The sequence below is a fragment of the Ranitomeya variabilis genome, chromosome 1 (genome assembly GCF_051348905.1).
Source record: "Ranitomeya variabilis isolate aRanVar5 chromosome 1, aRanVar5.hap1, whole genome shotgun sequence".
Lineage (NCBI taxonomy): Eukaryota > Metazoa > Chordata > Amphibia > Anura > Dendrobatidae > Ranitomeya > Ranitomeya variabilis.
In genome coordinates, this window is record NC_135232.1 from 473,980,777 (window position 1) to 473,998,798 (window position 18,022).

An 18,022-nucleotide genomic window follows, 5' to 3' on the forward strand; every position below is an offset into this window, starting at 1 on the left:
ATCTTCTCAACAACATACTCCAATTCTCCCTCCACCAGCACCGGAGCAGGAGGCTCAACCGAAGGAACAACGGGCACCTCATACCTCCGCAACAACGACCGATGGAACACATTATGAATAGCAAACGATGCTGGGAGATCCAAACGAAAAGATACAGGGTTAAGAATCTCCGAGATCCTATAAGGACCGATGAACAGAGGCTTGAACTTAGGAGAAGAGACCTTCATAGGGACAAAACGAGAAGACAACCACACCAAATCCCCAACAAAAAGTTGGGGACCCACGCGGCGACGGCGATTAGCAAACTGCTGAGTCTTCTCCTGAGATAACTTCAAATTGTCCACCACCTGATTCCAAATCTGATGTAGCCTGTCCACCACCATGTCCACTCCAGGACAATCCGAAGACTCCACCTGACCAGAGGAAAAACGAGGATGAAACCCCGAATTACAAAAAAAAGGAGAGACCAACGTGGCAGAACTAGCCCGATTATTAAGAGCAAATTCGGCCAGTGGCAAAAAAGCAACCCAGTCATCTTGGTCAGCAGAAACAAAACACCTCAAATAAGTTTCCAAGGTCTGATTAGTTCGCTCCGTCTGGCCATTCGTCTGAGGATGGAATGTAGACGAGAAAGACAAATCAATGCCCATCTTGGCACAAAACGTCCGCCAAAATCTAGACACAAACTGGGATCCCCTGTCCGAAACGATATTCTCCGGAATCCCATGCAAACGAACCACGTTCTGAAAAAATAAAGGGACCAACTCAGAGGAGGAAGGCAACTTAGGCAAGGGCACCAAATGAACCATCTTAGAAAAGCGGTCACACACAACCCAGATAACGGACATTTTCTGTGAAACCGGGAGATCAGAAATAAAATCCATGGAAATGTGCGTCCAAGGCCTCTTCGGGATGGGCAAGGATAACAACAACCCACTGGCCCGAGAACAGCAAGGCTTAGCTCGAGCACACACTTCACAAGACTGCACAAAGGTACGCACATCCCTAGACAAGGAAGGCCACCAAAAAGACCTGGCCACCAAGTCTCTAGTACCAAATATTCCAGGATGACCAGCCAACACAGAAGAATGGACCTCGGAGATGACTCTACTGGTCCAATCATCCGGAACAAACAGTCTTTCTGGTGGACAACGATCCGGTTTATCCACCTGAAACTCCTGCAATGCACGTCGCAAGTCTGGGGATACGGCGGACAATATTACCCCATCCCTAAGGATACCAGTAGGCCCAGAGTCTCCAGGAGAGTCAGGCACAAAACTCCTGGAAAGAGCATCTGCCTTCACATTCTTTGAACCTGGCAGGTATGAAACCACGAAATTGAAACGAGAAAAAAACAACGACCAACGAGCCTGTCTAGGATTCAAACGCCTGGCAGACTCAAGGTAAATGAGATTCTTGTGATCAGTCAAGACCACCACACGATGTTTAGCACCCTCAAGCCAATGACGCCACTCCTCAAATGCCCACTTCATGGCCAAAAGCTCCCGATTACCCACATCATAATTGCGCTCGGCGGGCGAGAATTTTCTAGAGAAGAATGCACATGGCTTCATCACCGAGCCATCAGAACTTCTCTGTGACAAAACCGCCCCCGCTCCAATCTCGGAAGCATCAACCTCAACCTGAAAAGGAAGTGAAACATCTGGTTGACACAACACAGGAGCAGAAGAAAACCGGCGCTTAAGTTCCTGAAAGGCCCCCACAGCCGCAGGAGACCAATTAGCAACATCAGCACCCTTTTTAGTCAAATCAGTCAAAGGTTTAACAATACTGGAAAAATTTGCAATGAACCGACGATAAAAATTAGCAAACCCCAAGAACTTCTGTAGGCTCTTAACAGATGTAGGTTGTGTCCAGTCACAAATTGCCTGAACCTTAACGGGATCCATCTCAATAGTAGAAGGAGAAAAAATGTACCCCAAAAAAGAAATCTTCTGGACTCCGAAGAGACACTTTGAGCCCTTCACAAACAGAGAATTGGCCCGCAGAACCTGAAACACCTTCCTGACCTGTAGAACATGAGACTCCCAGTCATCAGAAAACACCAAAATATCATCCAAATACACAATCATAAACTTATCCAGATATTCACGGAAAATATTGTGCATAAAGGACTGAAAGACTGACGGAGCATTGGAGAGTCCAAAAGGCATTACCAAATACTCAAAATGGCCCTCAGGCGTATTAAATGCGGTTTTCCACTCATCACCTTGTTTTATCCGCACAAGATTATACGCACCGCGAAGATCTATCTTAGTGAACCACCTAGCCCCCTTAATGCGAGCAAACAAGTCAGTTAATAATGGCAATGGATACTGATATTTGACTGTAATCTTATTTAGAAGGCGATAATCTATACAAGGCCTCAGGGAACCATCTTTTTTTGCCACGAAAAAAAAACCTGCTCCCAGAGGGGACGAAGATGGACGAATATGTCCCTTTTCCAAGGACTCCTTAATATAATTCCGCATAGCAGTATGCTCTGGTAGTGACAGATTAAATAAACGACCCTTAGGGAACTTACTGCCAGGAATCAATTCTATAGCACAGTCACACTCTCTATGAGGAGGGAGCGAATTGAGCTTAGGCTCCTCAAAAACATCCCTATAGTCAGACAAAAACGCAGGGATCTCAGAAGGAGTAGATGAAGCGATTGAAATCGGAGGTGCATCACCATGAACCCCCTGACATCCCCAGCTTAACACAGACATTGTTTTCCAGTCCAGGACAGGATTATGAGTTTGTAACCATGGCAGACCAAGCACTAGTACATCATGTAAATTATACAGTACAAGGAAGCGAATCACCTCCTGATGAACGGGAGTCATGCGCATGGTCACTTGTGTCCAGTACTGCGGTTTATTCATAGCCAATGGTGTAGAGTCAATTCCCTTCAGAGGAATAGGAACTTCCAGAGGCTCCAGACTAAAACCGCAGCGTTTAGCAAATGACCAATCCATAAGACTCAGGGCAGCGCTCGAATCCACATAGGCATCGACGGAAATGGAAGACAGTGAAAAAATCAGAGTCACAGACAAAATGAACTTAGGCTGCAGAGTACCAATGGCAAAAGATTTATCAACCCTTTTTGTGCGTTTAGAGCATGCTGATATAACATGAGCTGAATCACCACAATAAAAACACAATCCATTTTTCCGCCTATAATTTTGCCGTTCACTTCTGGACTGAATTCTATCACATTGCATAGTCTCAGGTGCCTGTTCAGAAGACACCGCCAACTGGTGCACGGGTTTGCGTTCCCGTAAACGCCGATCAATCTGAATGGCCATAGCCATAGACTCATTCAGACCTGTAGGCGTAGGGAACCCCACCATAATATCCTTAATGGCCTCAGAAAGACCATTTCTGAAGTCTGCAGCCAGGGCGCACTCATTCCACTGAGTAAGCACCGACCATTTCCGAAATTTTTGACAATATATTTCCGCTTCATCATGCCCCTGAGAGAGGGCTAATAAAGCCTTTTCAGCCTGAATCTCCAGGTTAGGTTCCTCATAGAGCAATCCCAATGCCAGAAAAAACGCATCCACACTGAGCAATGCAGGATCCCCTGGTGCCAATGCAAATGCCCAATTCTGAGCGTCGCCCCGCAGGAAAGATATTACAATCTTGACCTGTTGAGCAGGGTCTCCAGAGGAGCGAGATTTTAAAGAAAGAAACAATTTACAATTGTTCCTGAAATTCAGGAAGGTAGATCTATCTCCAGAAAAGAACTCTGGAATAGGAATTCTAGGTTCAGACATGGGAGTGTGAACAACAAAATCCTGTATGTTTTGAACTTTTGCCGCGAGATTACTCAGGCTGGAAGCCAAACTCTGGACATCCATGTTAAACAGCTAAGATCAGAGCCATTCAAGGGTTAAGAGGAGGTAAGAAGCAGCTAGACAGCAATTAAGGGCTAGGCAGCAAAACTCTGAAGGAAAAAAAAAAAAAATTTCCCTTAAACACTTCTTTTTCTCCCGCTTCAGCCCAAACAATTAACACTTTGTGGGCCGGCTATACTGTCATGAATCCCCAATGGCTAGGGATAGCACAGGACAAGCAAAGTACAAATAAATAACGGACGAGCTCTAGGGTGATGGAACCTGGGCTGACCGCTGCCCTACGCCTGACAAACGCAACTAGAGATAGCCAGGGAGCGTGCCTACGTTGGTTCTAGACGCCACGCACCAGCCTAAGAGCTAACTAGTACTGCAGAGAAAATAAAGACCTCACTTGCCTCCAGAGGAATGAACCCCAAAAGATATAGTTGCCCCCTCACATGTATTGACGGTGAAATGAGAGGAAGGCACACACATAGAGATGATATATATAGATTTAGCAAATTGAGGCCCGCTGTAAACTAGAAAGCAGAACGATACAAAAGGGGACTGAGCGGTCAGCAAAAAACCCTAATCAAAAAAAACATCCTGAGATTACAAGAACCCATGTGCCAACTCATGGCACATGGGGAGAACCTCAGTCCACTAGAGCTACCAGCTAGCATAGAGACATAATAAACAAGCTGGACAAAAAACCAAACAACTGAAAATCAGCACTTAGCTTATCCTGAAAGATCTGGGAGCAGGTAGGCAGGAACCAAACAGAGCACATCTGAATACATTGATAGCCGGCAAGGGAATGACAGAAAGGCCAGGTAAAATAGGAAACACCCAGCCTCTGATGGACAGGTGGAAACCAAAGGCCGCAACCCACCAAAGTCACCCAGTACCAGCAGTAACCACCAGAGGGAGCCCACAAACAGAATCCACAACAGCCGGCCAGTCCAAAGCTTCAATGCCTTCATCTTGCAGGAACTGCTGACACACTCCAGCCACATGAGGTTTGGCATTGTCCTGCATTGGGAGGAACCCAGGGCCAACTGCACCAGCATATTGTCTCACAAGGGGCCTGAGGATCTCATCTCAGTACCTAATGGCAGTCAGGCTACCTCTGGCGAGCACATAGAGGGCTGTGCGGCCCTACAAAGAAATGCCACCCCACACCATTACTGACCCACTGCCAAACCGGTCATGCTGAAGGATGTTGCAGGCAGCAGATCGCTCTCCACAGCATCTCCAGACTCTATCACGTCTGTCACATGTGCTCAGTGTGAACCTTCTTTCATCTGAAGAGCACAGGGCGCCAGTGGCGAATTTGCCAATCCTGGTGCTCTGTGGCAAATGCCAAGCATCCTGCACGGTGTTGGGCTGTGGGCAGAACCCCCATCTGTGGACGTCGGGCACTCAGACCATCCTCATGGCGTCGGTTTCTAATCGTTTGTGCAGACATATGCACATTTGTGGCCTGCTGGAGGTCATTTTGCAGGGCTCTGGCATTACCCTCCTACGGCCCCCGCCACGTCTCCTGGTGTACTGGTCTGTCTCCTGGTAGCACCTCCAGCCTATGGACACTATGCTGACAGACACAGCAAACCTTTTTGCCACAGCTCGCATTGATGTGCCATCCTGGATGAGCTGCACTACCTGAGCCACTTGTGTGGATTGTAGAGTCCGTCTCATACTACCACGAGTGAAAGCACAACCAACATTCAAAAGTGACCAAAACACTAGCCAGAAAGCATTGGTACTGAGATGTGGTCTGTGGTCCCCACCTGCAGAACCACTGCTTTATAGGGGGTGTCTTGATAATTGCCAATAATTTTCATCTGTTGTCTACTTCATTTGCACAACAGCATGTGAAATTGATTGTCAAACAGTGCTGCTTCCTAAGTGGACAGTTTGATTTCACAGAAGTTTGATTTACTTGGAGTTATATTCTGTTGTTTAAGTGTTCCCTTTATTTTTTTGAGCAGTGTATCCACAAATGTTGCAAAAAAAAACCAGAAGCTTCCAAACACATGACATCATCCTTTGGGCAGTCCAGATTTTTTTAAAAACATAGTAATCTTAGTATATGTAAACTTTTGACTTTGAAGTAAGTAATAAAAATGTCTTAAAACATTATCTCTCTCATTATTCTGGCATTTGGCAAATATAGTGTATTTAAACTTCTAGTTTCAACTGTGTATATATATACTGTATATATATATAGAAATGTATACAGTAAACAAAAAGGGAAACAGCACAAAAAGATGTAAAAAAGAGGACTTAAATTCCCTGTGGCGTGGCAGCAAGTCCTTTCTCAAGCCAGGATTTGTTTTATCTGAAACGTTGCCACGCCACAGGGCATTAAAGTCCTCTTTTTTACATCTTTTTGTGCTGGTTCCCTTTTTGTTTACTGTCTGGGATGCCATTGGAATGCTGGTCAGGGAAGCGTGCACGCTTTAAGGTGTTTTTTCTGGTGCTGTTCCTCTTTTTCTACCAAGAAATGTATACAGTGATGAGCAAAAGGGTAACAATGTTTTGAACTTTTCACTTTCAGGCTCCATATCTCACCTCCCTTACTGTTTCATGTGAGACTACCATCATTTTATAAACAATCATCTTGGCTATCGCACACATAAATTTCATGTGCAACTATTTTGCAAATGATTAGTTATGTGGATTCTTGTCATGTCAATGCATTGTTACTTTTTTTTTGCTCCTGGTGGTGGAAAAATCTTTTTCTTAATGTATACTACAAATCACAACCTGTTCTCACATTCCGTAATAGCTCAGTGTGTTATTAGGTTGGTTCCCAAGTGAAAGGTCACTGGTTTGAATCAATGAAGATTTCCCAAGAAAAGAGAAACGGCATCATCCAGCTCATCAATAGCAGTCTTTTGGCCAAGAAAATTATACTGTATACAGCCCCGGCAAATATTGCCTTGCGCAGGCGTGTACTCCGGAGGACAGAGAATGAACTTCAATCCAATATTGCGGCCAGCATGCAGCCAGCGGGTAAGGAAAGGGTGAATCAAACACCCGAAAACCCCGCCCATATGACCCAAAACTGGTCGCGCCAAATTCAGGTGACAGGTTCCCTTTAAGAGGCGCATGTCTCTTAAAGAATTAACAGCATCTGACAAGTGTCATGTGCAGACACTGGAGTAAGATTTCTGGCATAAGGAAAGATGCCAATCGCCATGAATTAAATGAGCTTTGGTATCATGTTCCACATTCCGCCACAGCTCTACCCATTTTTTTCAGAGCTGGAAACTGGAATGAAAACGCCAAAACTGTGCATTGCACAAACATCTAAGTTTCTCACCGGTAATGGGATTTTCTAGAGCCCATGACAGACCCACCTGAGAGAGGATTTGCCCACCCAGGACAGGAAACCCACTAAAATAAAAGGGTGGCACTTCTCCTCTGCATCAGTTGGTTTACAGAGCATAATAGGATCTCCAAATAATTATTAGCACATACCATCACCAAATTATCACTACAATCTTAATTTAAATAGTCAACATAAAAAATGCACCAACAACCACTGATAGAGGGGGAATAAAAGGGTGCTGTCATGGGCTCTGGAAAATCCTATTACTGGTGAGTAACTTAAGATTTTTCCTTCACCCATGACAGCAGCACCTGAGAGGTTTATAGAGAAAAAAACCCACCTTATGGAGGGATCACCACTTGTAGAATCCTTTGAGGAGAATGAGTCCAGCTTGTATTATCTATAGAAGGTTGAAGGACAGGACCAAGTTCCTGCCTTGCATAGCTAGTCGATGAAAACGTCCACATTCTCTGCCAAAGTCACGATTGCTCGAATGGAATGAGCTTTAATACCTTCTTGTACTGACACCTTACTTAGTTGCTTCCATATATTCTATTAGGGCCCTTCTGACATCTACTGTGTGGAACTAATCCTCTTTTGGATTTCTAGGCCTATTACAAAAAGAGGGGAGTATGATTTCTTCACTCCTATGGAATCTCCTAGCCACCTTTGGTAGGTAGGCTGGGTCAGGTCTCAAAACCACTCTATCTTCCAAAGCCTAAGCGTATGGGGGACTCACCGACAAATCCTGAATATCACTGACTCTACGAGCTGATGTTAATGCTACATGGATTATGATCTTTAAGGTGAGATTCCTAATGGACGATTTCTGTAAGGGCTCAAAAGGGCTTTTGGTCATTGCTTCCAAAACTAAATTCAAATCGCAGGGAGGAATCTTTGGACTAGGGATTGGTCTGGATCTATGACAGGATTTAATAAACTGGATTATCCAACTATTGGCTGCTAGATTTTAATTGTATAGCGCCTCCAAGGCCGAAACCCTAAGAGTTCTACTATTGGCTGCTAGATTTTAATTGTATAGCGCCTCCAAGGCCGAAACCCTAAGGGTTCTGGTAGACCACCCAAGCTCCAACCCTTTTTGGAGAAACTCAAGGATAGATCTTACTGGAACTTTGCCAAGTTACTTCCCTGAGCTAGTTAGAAACTTCTTTCATATTCTACCACATATCCTAGTGTTCAGAGGTTTCCTGCTTTTCAGAAGGGTAGATATTAAACCCTGGGAAAACTCTTTCCCTGTTAACAGTGACCTCTCAAAATCCAGTCTGTTAAATTGAGACCTGAAACCTGGGAATGATAGACTGGGCCCTGAGAGAGTAGATTCGGAATCTCCAGCAAGACGTAAGGATGGGAAATGGACATTTGCCTCACCCATGAAAACCACAGTCTTTTGAGCTTGAACGGGGCTATTAATATCACCTTTGCCCAATCTTCCCTGATGTTCCTCAGTTCTAAAGTTATCATCCCTATGGGAGGAAAGGCATAGGTTAGGCCAGAGTCCCATGATAATTAAAAGACGTCTACCGCATAAAGCATTTCCCTTGGGTTTAGAGACCAGAATCTTTCCATTTTTCTGTTCCCCCTGTTGGGGAACAGGTCTATTTCTACGACTCCCCACAGACTCATAATCTGCTGTTACACTGCGGTGTTTAGGGACAATTCTCCCTGTCTTAAATGATTTCCCTCCCCTTTATGTTTAATGCTGTCAGGGAAGAGAGGTGTTGTTCTGCTATACAAAAAATGTTCCCAGTTGTCTCAATCAAGGAGCAAGATCTTGTTCCCCCTTGAGGGTTTATATATGACACCACCAGTCAACTGTCTGACAGTGAACGAACATTACGGCCCTAAGGACAGGGATAAACTTTTCTAATGCCTTTCTCACAGCTAAGAACTTCCTCATGTTGGATGACTTCTTTTACTCCTGGTTTATCCACACGCTTTGGCCTACACACTCTCTTAGATGCGCCCCCCCATCTAGTCGTGCTTGCATCTGTTGTTATAACATTACTTATTGGATGTACCCTTGGAACTCCTGACGATAGAAAATCTATGTCTAACCACCACAACAGAGAGTCCATCTTTGTCGAGAAAATATTCTTCCTACCTACCAAACACCCTCTTAGTCACTCTTGCTCTCTCAATACTTCCCACTGTAGTTGCCGGGAATGGAGATGGGCCCATAATACTGTGGGGATGCATGAGGTCATGGTTCCTAATTACTACAAGCTAAATACATTGCTTTGTGTTTCTTCTCCTATGGAAGAAAGCACATTTGATATGTTAAGTCCAGTGTGAGACCCAGAAAGGTCTGAATGCTTAATGGCCTTAATTTTTACTTTTCCAGATTCAACCATCCAAACTCTGCTTAGTTCTGACTCTTAGAAGCTAGGCGTTGCAGTGCTCTACTGACCTTCCTACAATCAAAAAATCATCCAGATATGGAATGATCATTATCTCTTGCTCCCAAAGATGAGCTATCATCTGGTATCAATTTAGTAAACACTCTTGGAGTAAGGGTAAGGCCCTGAACTGAAAATGTCTTAAGCTAGCTCCTATGGGTAAGGCCACCCTTAGAAATTTCTAATGATTTGCATGAATAGGTATATGGTAGCATGCATCCTTCAGATCCAATACTACCATGTAGCAGTCTGCGAACAGAAGTTTTATGGCAGTCCTCATTGACTACATCTTAAAGGGATGATAAATTTAAAATCTGTTTAGCCCCCTTAAATTGATAATGATCCTGAAATTCTGAAGGTTACGTCCTTCTTCTGGACTAGATTCAGAACCTCCATTTCCAATGCCGACTGTTCTTTGCGTGATCTCCTGGCAGATGTTATTATTAGCGATTCTTGAGGGATCGAATGAAATTCCAGTTTCAGACCCATCCTCTATTATTCTAGCATCCAGCTGCTGGACGAAATCCTCTTCCAGGCAGGGAGAAAGGAAAGCCTTCCCTGGATGATGGCGTCACTGGGAAGTTTTTATTCCCTCTGAGGAGGGACTCCCAAACATAAATCTGGGATCCTACCTCTTCTTATCTTCCCAATTTCCCTGATTTGGGAGGCTTCCTTTTGATATATCTTTTCTTCCAAAAGGATCTTCTCTTGTAACTTTGTATTGGAAAACTGGGGAACACTTTCCTTTTATCCCCTGCTTTTTCTAGGATGTCATCTAATGCTTGAACAAAGAATACAGGGACAGAAAGGGAATACAGCATAATTTAGTTTTTCACTGCACATCTCCTAACCAGCATTTCAACCATAATGCTCTCTTAGCTGCGCTAGAGAGCTGCAGATCTTGCTGCTAAACTCAAAAAGCCGCTGAGGCGTCTGCTAGAAAGGCTGCTTTCCCTTGTACTAAGGGCAGATTAGCAAGGATTTTTTCCCTATGAACATTATCCTTAAGCTTTCTTCCAGCTGCTGTAACCAAACCATCATGGATCTTGCAGCAGTCCCTGCTTTGGAAGGTCTCAGAGCACTAGGTGATGCTTCTCAGCTACTTTTCAGATAGCTGTCTGCCTTCCTAACTGATTGGTCCCTAATAATACTCAGGTCTTGAAAGGGTAAGGTAGATTTTTTTTTCTATTTGGCTACTGCGATTTCCATTTTTTTGGCTTTTATCTAAAAATGAAGTGGCCTCCTAGTCAAATTGATACTTCATTTTCAAGGATTAGTAAAATGAGGCTTTCCTATCTGGTTCTTCCATTGTTCTCTACTAATTTTTTTAATCTTCTCATTAACAAGGAATGCAAGTTTTCTCTTCTGTTCCAGGCCACCGAACATAAGGGTACCGTCACACATTGAAATTTTCATCGCTGCGACGGCACGATCCGTGACGTCGCAGCGATCGTATGATCATCGCTCCAGCGTCGTAGACTGCGGTCACACGTTGCAATCACGGCGCTGGAGCGATGCCGAAGTCCCCGGGTAACCAGGGTAAACATCGGGTAACTAAGCGCAGGGCCGCGCTTAGTAACCCGATGTTTACCCTGGTTACAAGCGTAAACGTAAAAAAACAAACCGTACATACTCACCCGTCGGTGTCCTTCAGGTCCCTTGCAGTCTGCTTCCTGCTCTGAGTGCAGCCGTACAGTGAGAGCAGAGCGCAGCACCGCTGTGATCTGCTCTCTCACTTTCCGGCCGGCACTAGTCAGAGCAGGAAGCAGACGGCAAGGGACCTGAAGGACACCGACGGGTGAGTATGTACGGTTTGTTTTTTTACGTTTACGCTTGTAACCAGGGTAAACATCGGGTTACTAAGCGCGGCCCTGCGCTTAGTTACCCGATGTTTACCCTGGTTACAAGCGAAGACATCGCTGGATCGCTGTCACACACAACGATCCAGCGATGTCAGCGGGTGATCAAGCGACGAAAGAAAGTTCCAAACGATCTGCTACGACGTACGATTCTCAGCAGGGTCCCTGATCGCTGCTGCGTGTCAGACAGTGCGATATCGTAACGATATCGCTAGAACGTCACGAATCGTAACGTCGTAGCGATGGAAATTTCAATGTGTGACGGTACCCTTACGTCCTCAATTGATTTAGGGGTTTAGTCTCCATATGCCCCATAGTGGTTCTTATTGCTATAATCAACCTGCTTGTGCCCCCTGCAGGGAATCATGGTCTACCTCCGACATCAGATGAAAAGATGCAGAGGATCCTGAATCAGAATCACCATCTGTTTTAGGGGATTCGTCTCAATCTGACGATAATTGTTTAGGTCTATTTTTCCGGTAATGGGGACTTGCAAAGAGCACATTCTCTATTTTTACACTTTGTATCAGCTTTCCTAGACCTTTCCTATTTGGACAAATAACAAAAACAATGGGGGCCCCATTAACAAGTTGAACTTTCTCGAAGATCACTCACTACTTGTTGTCACTCAAGGTTACCGGATTTGGAGGTTGGATCGGGTCACAGGGCTGTTCCTTCTTAGAGTCTCTAGATCTCTGGCTGGTCTTACTGTCGCTTTTACTTGTGCGACAGTCACCGCTGTGTTCGCTCCTTTGAAAATACTGCTGGTGCTGTGGTTGTTCCTTCCGCTGTTTCTCCATCCTTGATCCCTCGGCTGCTTATGCTCACCTACCACACCAGAAATCAAGCCCTGTGGTGACACTTCCAGACCCACAGCATCGGTGCCACGGCCAGGTAAGCTGCTCTTTTAGCCACTAGTTCAGGCCTGGGACCCGTTTTCCAGCCACATCTATATCCTGAAGCCTCCCATCAATGACAATAAACTGAATTGATGTGGAGGAGAGGTGCCGCCCTTTTATTTGAGTGGGTTTCCTATCCTGGATGGGCGGATCCTGTCTCATGCAGTACTGTCATGGGTGAAGGGAAAAAATTTGCAACTTTTCAATGCTTTTAACTCCAGTTTTCTGGCACAAAATCTTTGAATCTGGGCAATAGTGTTTCCTGAGCCCAATAAGGCATTACCTGTGTCTGGTTCAGGCTTAAAAAACTGACCATCCACAACTGCTAAAAGGAACCAAGTCTTATATGTCAGATGCCACAAGGGAGAGTTTTCCATAAATACATTCATTCAGCCCCATTGACATCATCTCTATTTGTAGAGAGTGAGCCACCTCCAGGAGGTAACCTGCAGGCAGTCATAATTTTATTATGTAATTCTATAGCTGTGTAATGAAATTAAGGGGGATTTGAAGTTTTGTGGGAGAGAAAAAGTAGAGGTCCAAGCACTAAAAAGACTATGGTCAAGCACTATTCATAGATTTTTTGCAATCTAAATAACTACAATTTTAGTGACACTTTAACCTCACTACTCAAGATCATCATGGATGTACCCATTAAATGCCTTAACTATCCAAGACCAGAATAGGTATGATAGCTACAGTGCCTACAAGTAGTATTCAACCCCCTGCAGATTTAGCAGGTTTAATAAGATGCAAATAAGTTAGAGCCTTCAAACTTCAAACAAGAGCAGGATTTATTAACAGATGCATAAATCTTACAAACCAAAAAGTTTTGTTGCTCAGTTACATTTTTATAAATTTTAAACATAAAAGTGTGGGTCAATTATTATTCAACCCCTAGGTTTAATATTTTGTGGAATAACCTTTGTTTGCAATTACAGCTAATAATCGTCTTTTCTAAGGGTACCGTCACACAGTGGCATTTTCATCGCTACGACGGCACGATTCGTGACGTTGCAGCGTCGTATGATTATCGCTCCAGCGTCGTAGACTGCGGTCACACGTTGCAATACACGGCGCTGGAGCGATAATTTCATGACGTATTTGCGATGTAGAAGCCGTTGGTTACTGTGCGCACATCGTATACAACCTGTGTCACACGATGCAATCATGCCGCCAAAGCGGGACACTAGACGACGAAAGAAAGTTTCAAACGATCTGCTAAGACGTACGATTCTCAGCGGGGATCCGGATCGCAGTAGCGTGTCAGACACAGCGATATCGTAAATGCATCGCTGGAACGTCACGAATCGTGCCGTCGTAGCAATGAAAATGCCACTGTGTGACGGTACCCTAAGACCTGATCAGGCCGGCACAGGTCTCTGGAGTTATCTTGGCCCACTCCTCCATGCAGATCTTCTCCAAGTTATCTAGGTTCTTTGAGTGTCTCATGTGGACTTTAATCTTGAGCTCCTTCCACAAGTTTTCAATTGGGTTAAGGTCAGGAGACTGACTAGGCCACTGCAACACCTTGATTTTTTGCCTCTTGAACCAGGCCTTGGTTTTCTTGGCTGTGTGCTTTGGGTCGTTGTCTTGTTGGAAGATGAAATGACGACCCATCTTAAGATCCTTGATGGAGGAGCGGAGGTTCTTGGCCAAAATCTCCAGGTAGGCCGTGCTATCCATCTTCCCATGGATGCGGACCAGATGGCCAGGCCCCTTAGCTGAGAAACAGCCCCACAGCATGATGCTGCCACCACCATGCTTGACTGTAGGGATGGTATTCTTGGGGTCGTATGCAGTGCCATCCAGTCTCCAAACGTCACGTGTGTGGTTGGCACCAAAGATCTCGATCTTGGTCTCATCAGACCAGAGAACCTTGAACCAGTCAGTATCAGAGTCCTCCAAATGATCATGAGCAAACTGTAGACGAGCCTTGACATGACGCTTTGAAAGTAAAGGTACCTTACGGGCTCGTCTGGAACGGAGACCATTGCGGTGGAGTACGTTACTTATGGTATTGACTGAAACCAATGTCCCCACTGCCATGAGATCTTCCCGGAGCTCCTTCCTTGTTGTCCTTGGGTTAGCCTTGACTCTTCGGACAAGCCTGGCCTCGGCACGGGAGGAAACTTTCAAAGGCTGTCCAGGCCATGGAAGGCTAACAGTAGTTCCATAAGCCTTCCACTTCCGGATGATGCTCCCAACAGTGGAGACAGGTAGGCCCAACTCCTTGGAAAGGGTTTTGTACCCCTTGCCAGCCTTGTGACCCTCCACGATCTTGTCTCTGATGGCCTTGGAATGCTCCTTTGTCTTTCCCATGTTGACCATGTATGAGTGCTGTTCACAAGTTTGGGGAGGGTCTTAAATAGTCAGAAAAGGCTGGAAAAAGAGATAATTAATCCAAACATGTGAAGCTCATTGTTCTTTGTGCCTGAACTACTTCTTAATACTTTAGGGGAACCAAACAGAATTCTAGTGGGTTGAGGGGTTGAATAATAAATGACCCTCTGAAAATACTTTTCACAATTTTTTAAAAAAATAAACAAAGAAATCACATTCTTTTTTGCTGCAGTGCATTTCACACTTCCAGGCTGATCTACAGTCCAAATGTCACAATGCCAAGTTAATTCCAAATGTGTAAACCTGCTGAATCTGCAGGGGGTTGAATACTACTTGTAGGCACTGTACATTCTGGCACTAGGTTTACAAGCATTCTTTCAGCTATAATGGTACCGTTAATGGGGGCACTCTGAAGTAAGGTTGGAAACTGCACTTTAGGGTACAGTATGGTGTTATTAGTTATATGTACAGTGACACTGACGTTGTATATGTATGGTTGTGCTTATGGTGTATAAATGACCTCTCCCAAGAACCCCTGTATATGTCCTTATTGTTGGATAAATGTTCTTTACATAATATTTAAAGCTCACCTATTCCTTTTTGAGGTAAACTAGATCGATATTCATTCAAGTATTGCAAGTAAGGCTTCTGAAGATTGACTTCATAGTATCTGATATTCCCCTCTCCCTATAGAAAAATAACATTGTTTAGATCATCGTGAACTCCATATTCCGTGGTGTGAAGCAGATACAGAAACACCTACCTTGCCTACCAAATACAGCATATTGGTATCATTGTCAAAAAAGGGAAAGAGGACCCCTGAGGAGCCATCCAATTCCTCTTGATGTAAAGGCACAGAGAGGTCATCCTGAAATTTTACAACAAACATATTATGTGCTTCTAACCCCACTATATCATTTTACATTGTACACAATATTCTACAACACACAAAAATAACAGAAATTACAACAGGAACTGTAAGACTTTTTACGTGCATAGTTTCTTTTCCAATAAAAGAATTGACAATGGCCCTGTTATAAATGTATCTGCCTGACAATCAGAGTTTTCTTTTTAGTACAATATGTTAGGCTCGGATCCCTTCTGATGTAGAAACTCAGGGTAGAAGACTTAGTTGCAGGTTACTCTAAGAAGCAGTAAAAAACGCATTCTATTTTTTTTCTTATAAAAATATGATGGCGACCATGACGGCAAACCGACCCAACAAACATTCAAAGACACTTGGATCCATCCTGTGACGAATCCAGCACCATTGTTAATTTAATTTTTCTGTTTAACAGAACAGAAAACAGGAAAAATTATGCAGATGTGAACCTTGCCTTGAATTTATTTGTTTAGGTAAAACCTGCTGGAAAAACAGTTTACCTTTACACGTGCATTGATCATTTACAATATATCAGTTATATAAGGTTTGTTATAAAGCAAGAAGAAAGAAAAAAATAAGGCTACGCTAAAAGATTGTTATAATCACTTACCACCACTAGAGGTCAGTAGCACAACAATGCATGCAAGTACAAGGTATGCCACTGACTTCATGCAACCAGGTCTAGTTTCAAGAATGTGTTCTTATCTGCTATGAAAATGTGTGCCTTTCATTTTTTATCAATGTGGTGGATTTTAGCTCTACTTACATTACTATTAGTTACAGCATGCTGGGAGCCTGGCACGTTCATAAGCTATAGCCTCTCCTCGCTCAATGACAGCTTTCTTCCTAGCTGTCAATCAGCAGAGAGTGAAGGAAACCTACAGGTCATGACTCCAGTGAGCTGCAACTCAAATGGAAGTATGCCAATCCCTTTTTACCAGGATCCAATCTCACTTTAGAGAAAAAAAATCTAATTCAATGAGTGTGGTTCTCCTAAATGTAGTGTGTAGGCAGCTTTCAGTAGTTTTGCATAGCAGTGTGATTACTTTTTTCTGGTTGTTGTGATGCCATTTTCCTGGTTATTTTAGTAAACCAGAAGCAAATGGTTGTCAGCTATAAGGATGAAAATTGTGTTTGACATTGTTTTATCCCTTTATGTGTTGGTTTTCTACATTTGCTGGGCCAAATGTTTTGCATATTTTGTCATGGCTAATCGAATTTTGCCTAAAAATTTGCTTTTGTTTTTATATTAAAGCATGGTAAAGACAAAGCCAAATGTATCACTGGATGTGAGGAAGCTTATTATTCTGAGAGTGAAGTCAGGCAAAAGCCAAAAAGTGGTAGTTATGGAATTCAACTGTTCTCAGAGTCAAGTGTCATGTATAATAAAGAAAGAAAAAGAAGGTTATGGAGCGGATGACAAACCTAGAAGGGAACGACCGTGGAAAACTTCCTCCAAAGTTGATCACATTATTAAGAAGTCAGTATCTTAGTCAGTGGTTAGTCAGACACTTAGTCAGTGGTTATCACTGCAGCCTTGCAGCACTGGGGACCTGGGTTCAAATCCCACCAAAGACAACATCTGCAAGGAGTTTGTATGTTCTCCCCGTGTTTGCGTGGGTTTCCTCCGGGTTCTCTGGTTTCCTCCCACACTCCAAAGACATACTGATAGGGATTCTAGATTGTGAGCCCCATTGGGGACAGTGCCAATGATGTCTGTAAAGCGCAGTGGAATTAATGGCGCTATATAAATAAGTAAAATAAATATATATCTGATGTCCATAAAAGTGCTGTACAGATTTTGCACAAAATGAAAGAAGAATATGGGGTCAAAGTGAATCATCAAACTGTGGTGCAACGGCTAACAGCAGCAGGGTTAAATGTGAGAGTTCCAGTCAAGAAGCTTTTCATCTCTGCAAAGAACCGGAAGGTCTGACTTAAGATTGCCAAAGAACACAGCCAATGGAAAAAAGACAGATTGAACTTGATTCATTCTGAATCAAGACCAATCTGTTTGGTAGTGATGACAAGCACTATATATAGACCTACCAATTGGAAAAGCTAATGATGTAAGGTACCAAACACCTACAGTGAAACATGGTGGTGGCAATGTCATGGTTTGGGGCTGCTTTTCTGCATCTACCATTGGCCCTCTGCATAGAATTGATGGAAATATGAACGCTGCCATGTGCAAGGATATACTGGAGAATGTAATGCTGCCACATGGTAAAACCAAAGTAGGCAGGGGCTGGAAATTCCAGCAAGACAATAATCCTAAGCACACATACAATTTAGTAAAAAATTGGTTAGCAAAGAAAAATGTTCGCCTGTTGGAATGGCCAAGCCAATCACCTGATTTAAACTCTATCGAGCACCTTTGGGATGAGTTAAAGAAAGGAGTTGGGGCCATGGCAATAAAGATGAATTGTTTGCAGATTTGTG

General features: G+C 43.7%; 1 protein-coding gene across 4 annotated transcripts in view; it reads right to left on the reverse strand.

The window, feature by feature from the left end:
- CORO2A (coronin 2A) overlaps window positions 1–18,022 on the reverse strand; it is a 224,074-nt gene that overhangs the window by 41,303 nt on the left and 164,749 nt on the right. For all 4 annotated transcript variants that reach the window (XM_077250861.1, XM_077250872.1, XM_077250842.1 and 1 more), the window contains 2 exons: window positions 15,461–15,565; window positions 15,288–15,384 (listed from right to left, as the gene is read on the reverse strand). In XM_077250861.1, the coding sequence (XP_077106976.1) occupies window positions 15,288–15,384; window positions 15,461–15,565 (202 nt within the window). The remainder of the gene's footprint in view (window positions 1–15,287; window positions 15,385–15,460; window positions 15,566–18,022) is intronic.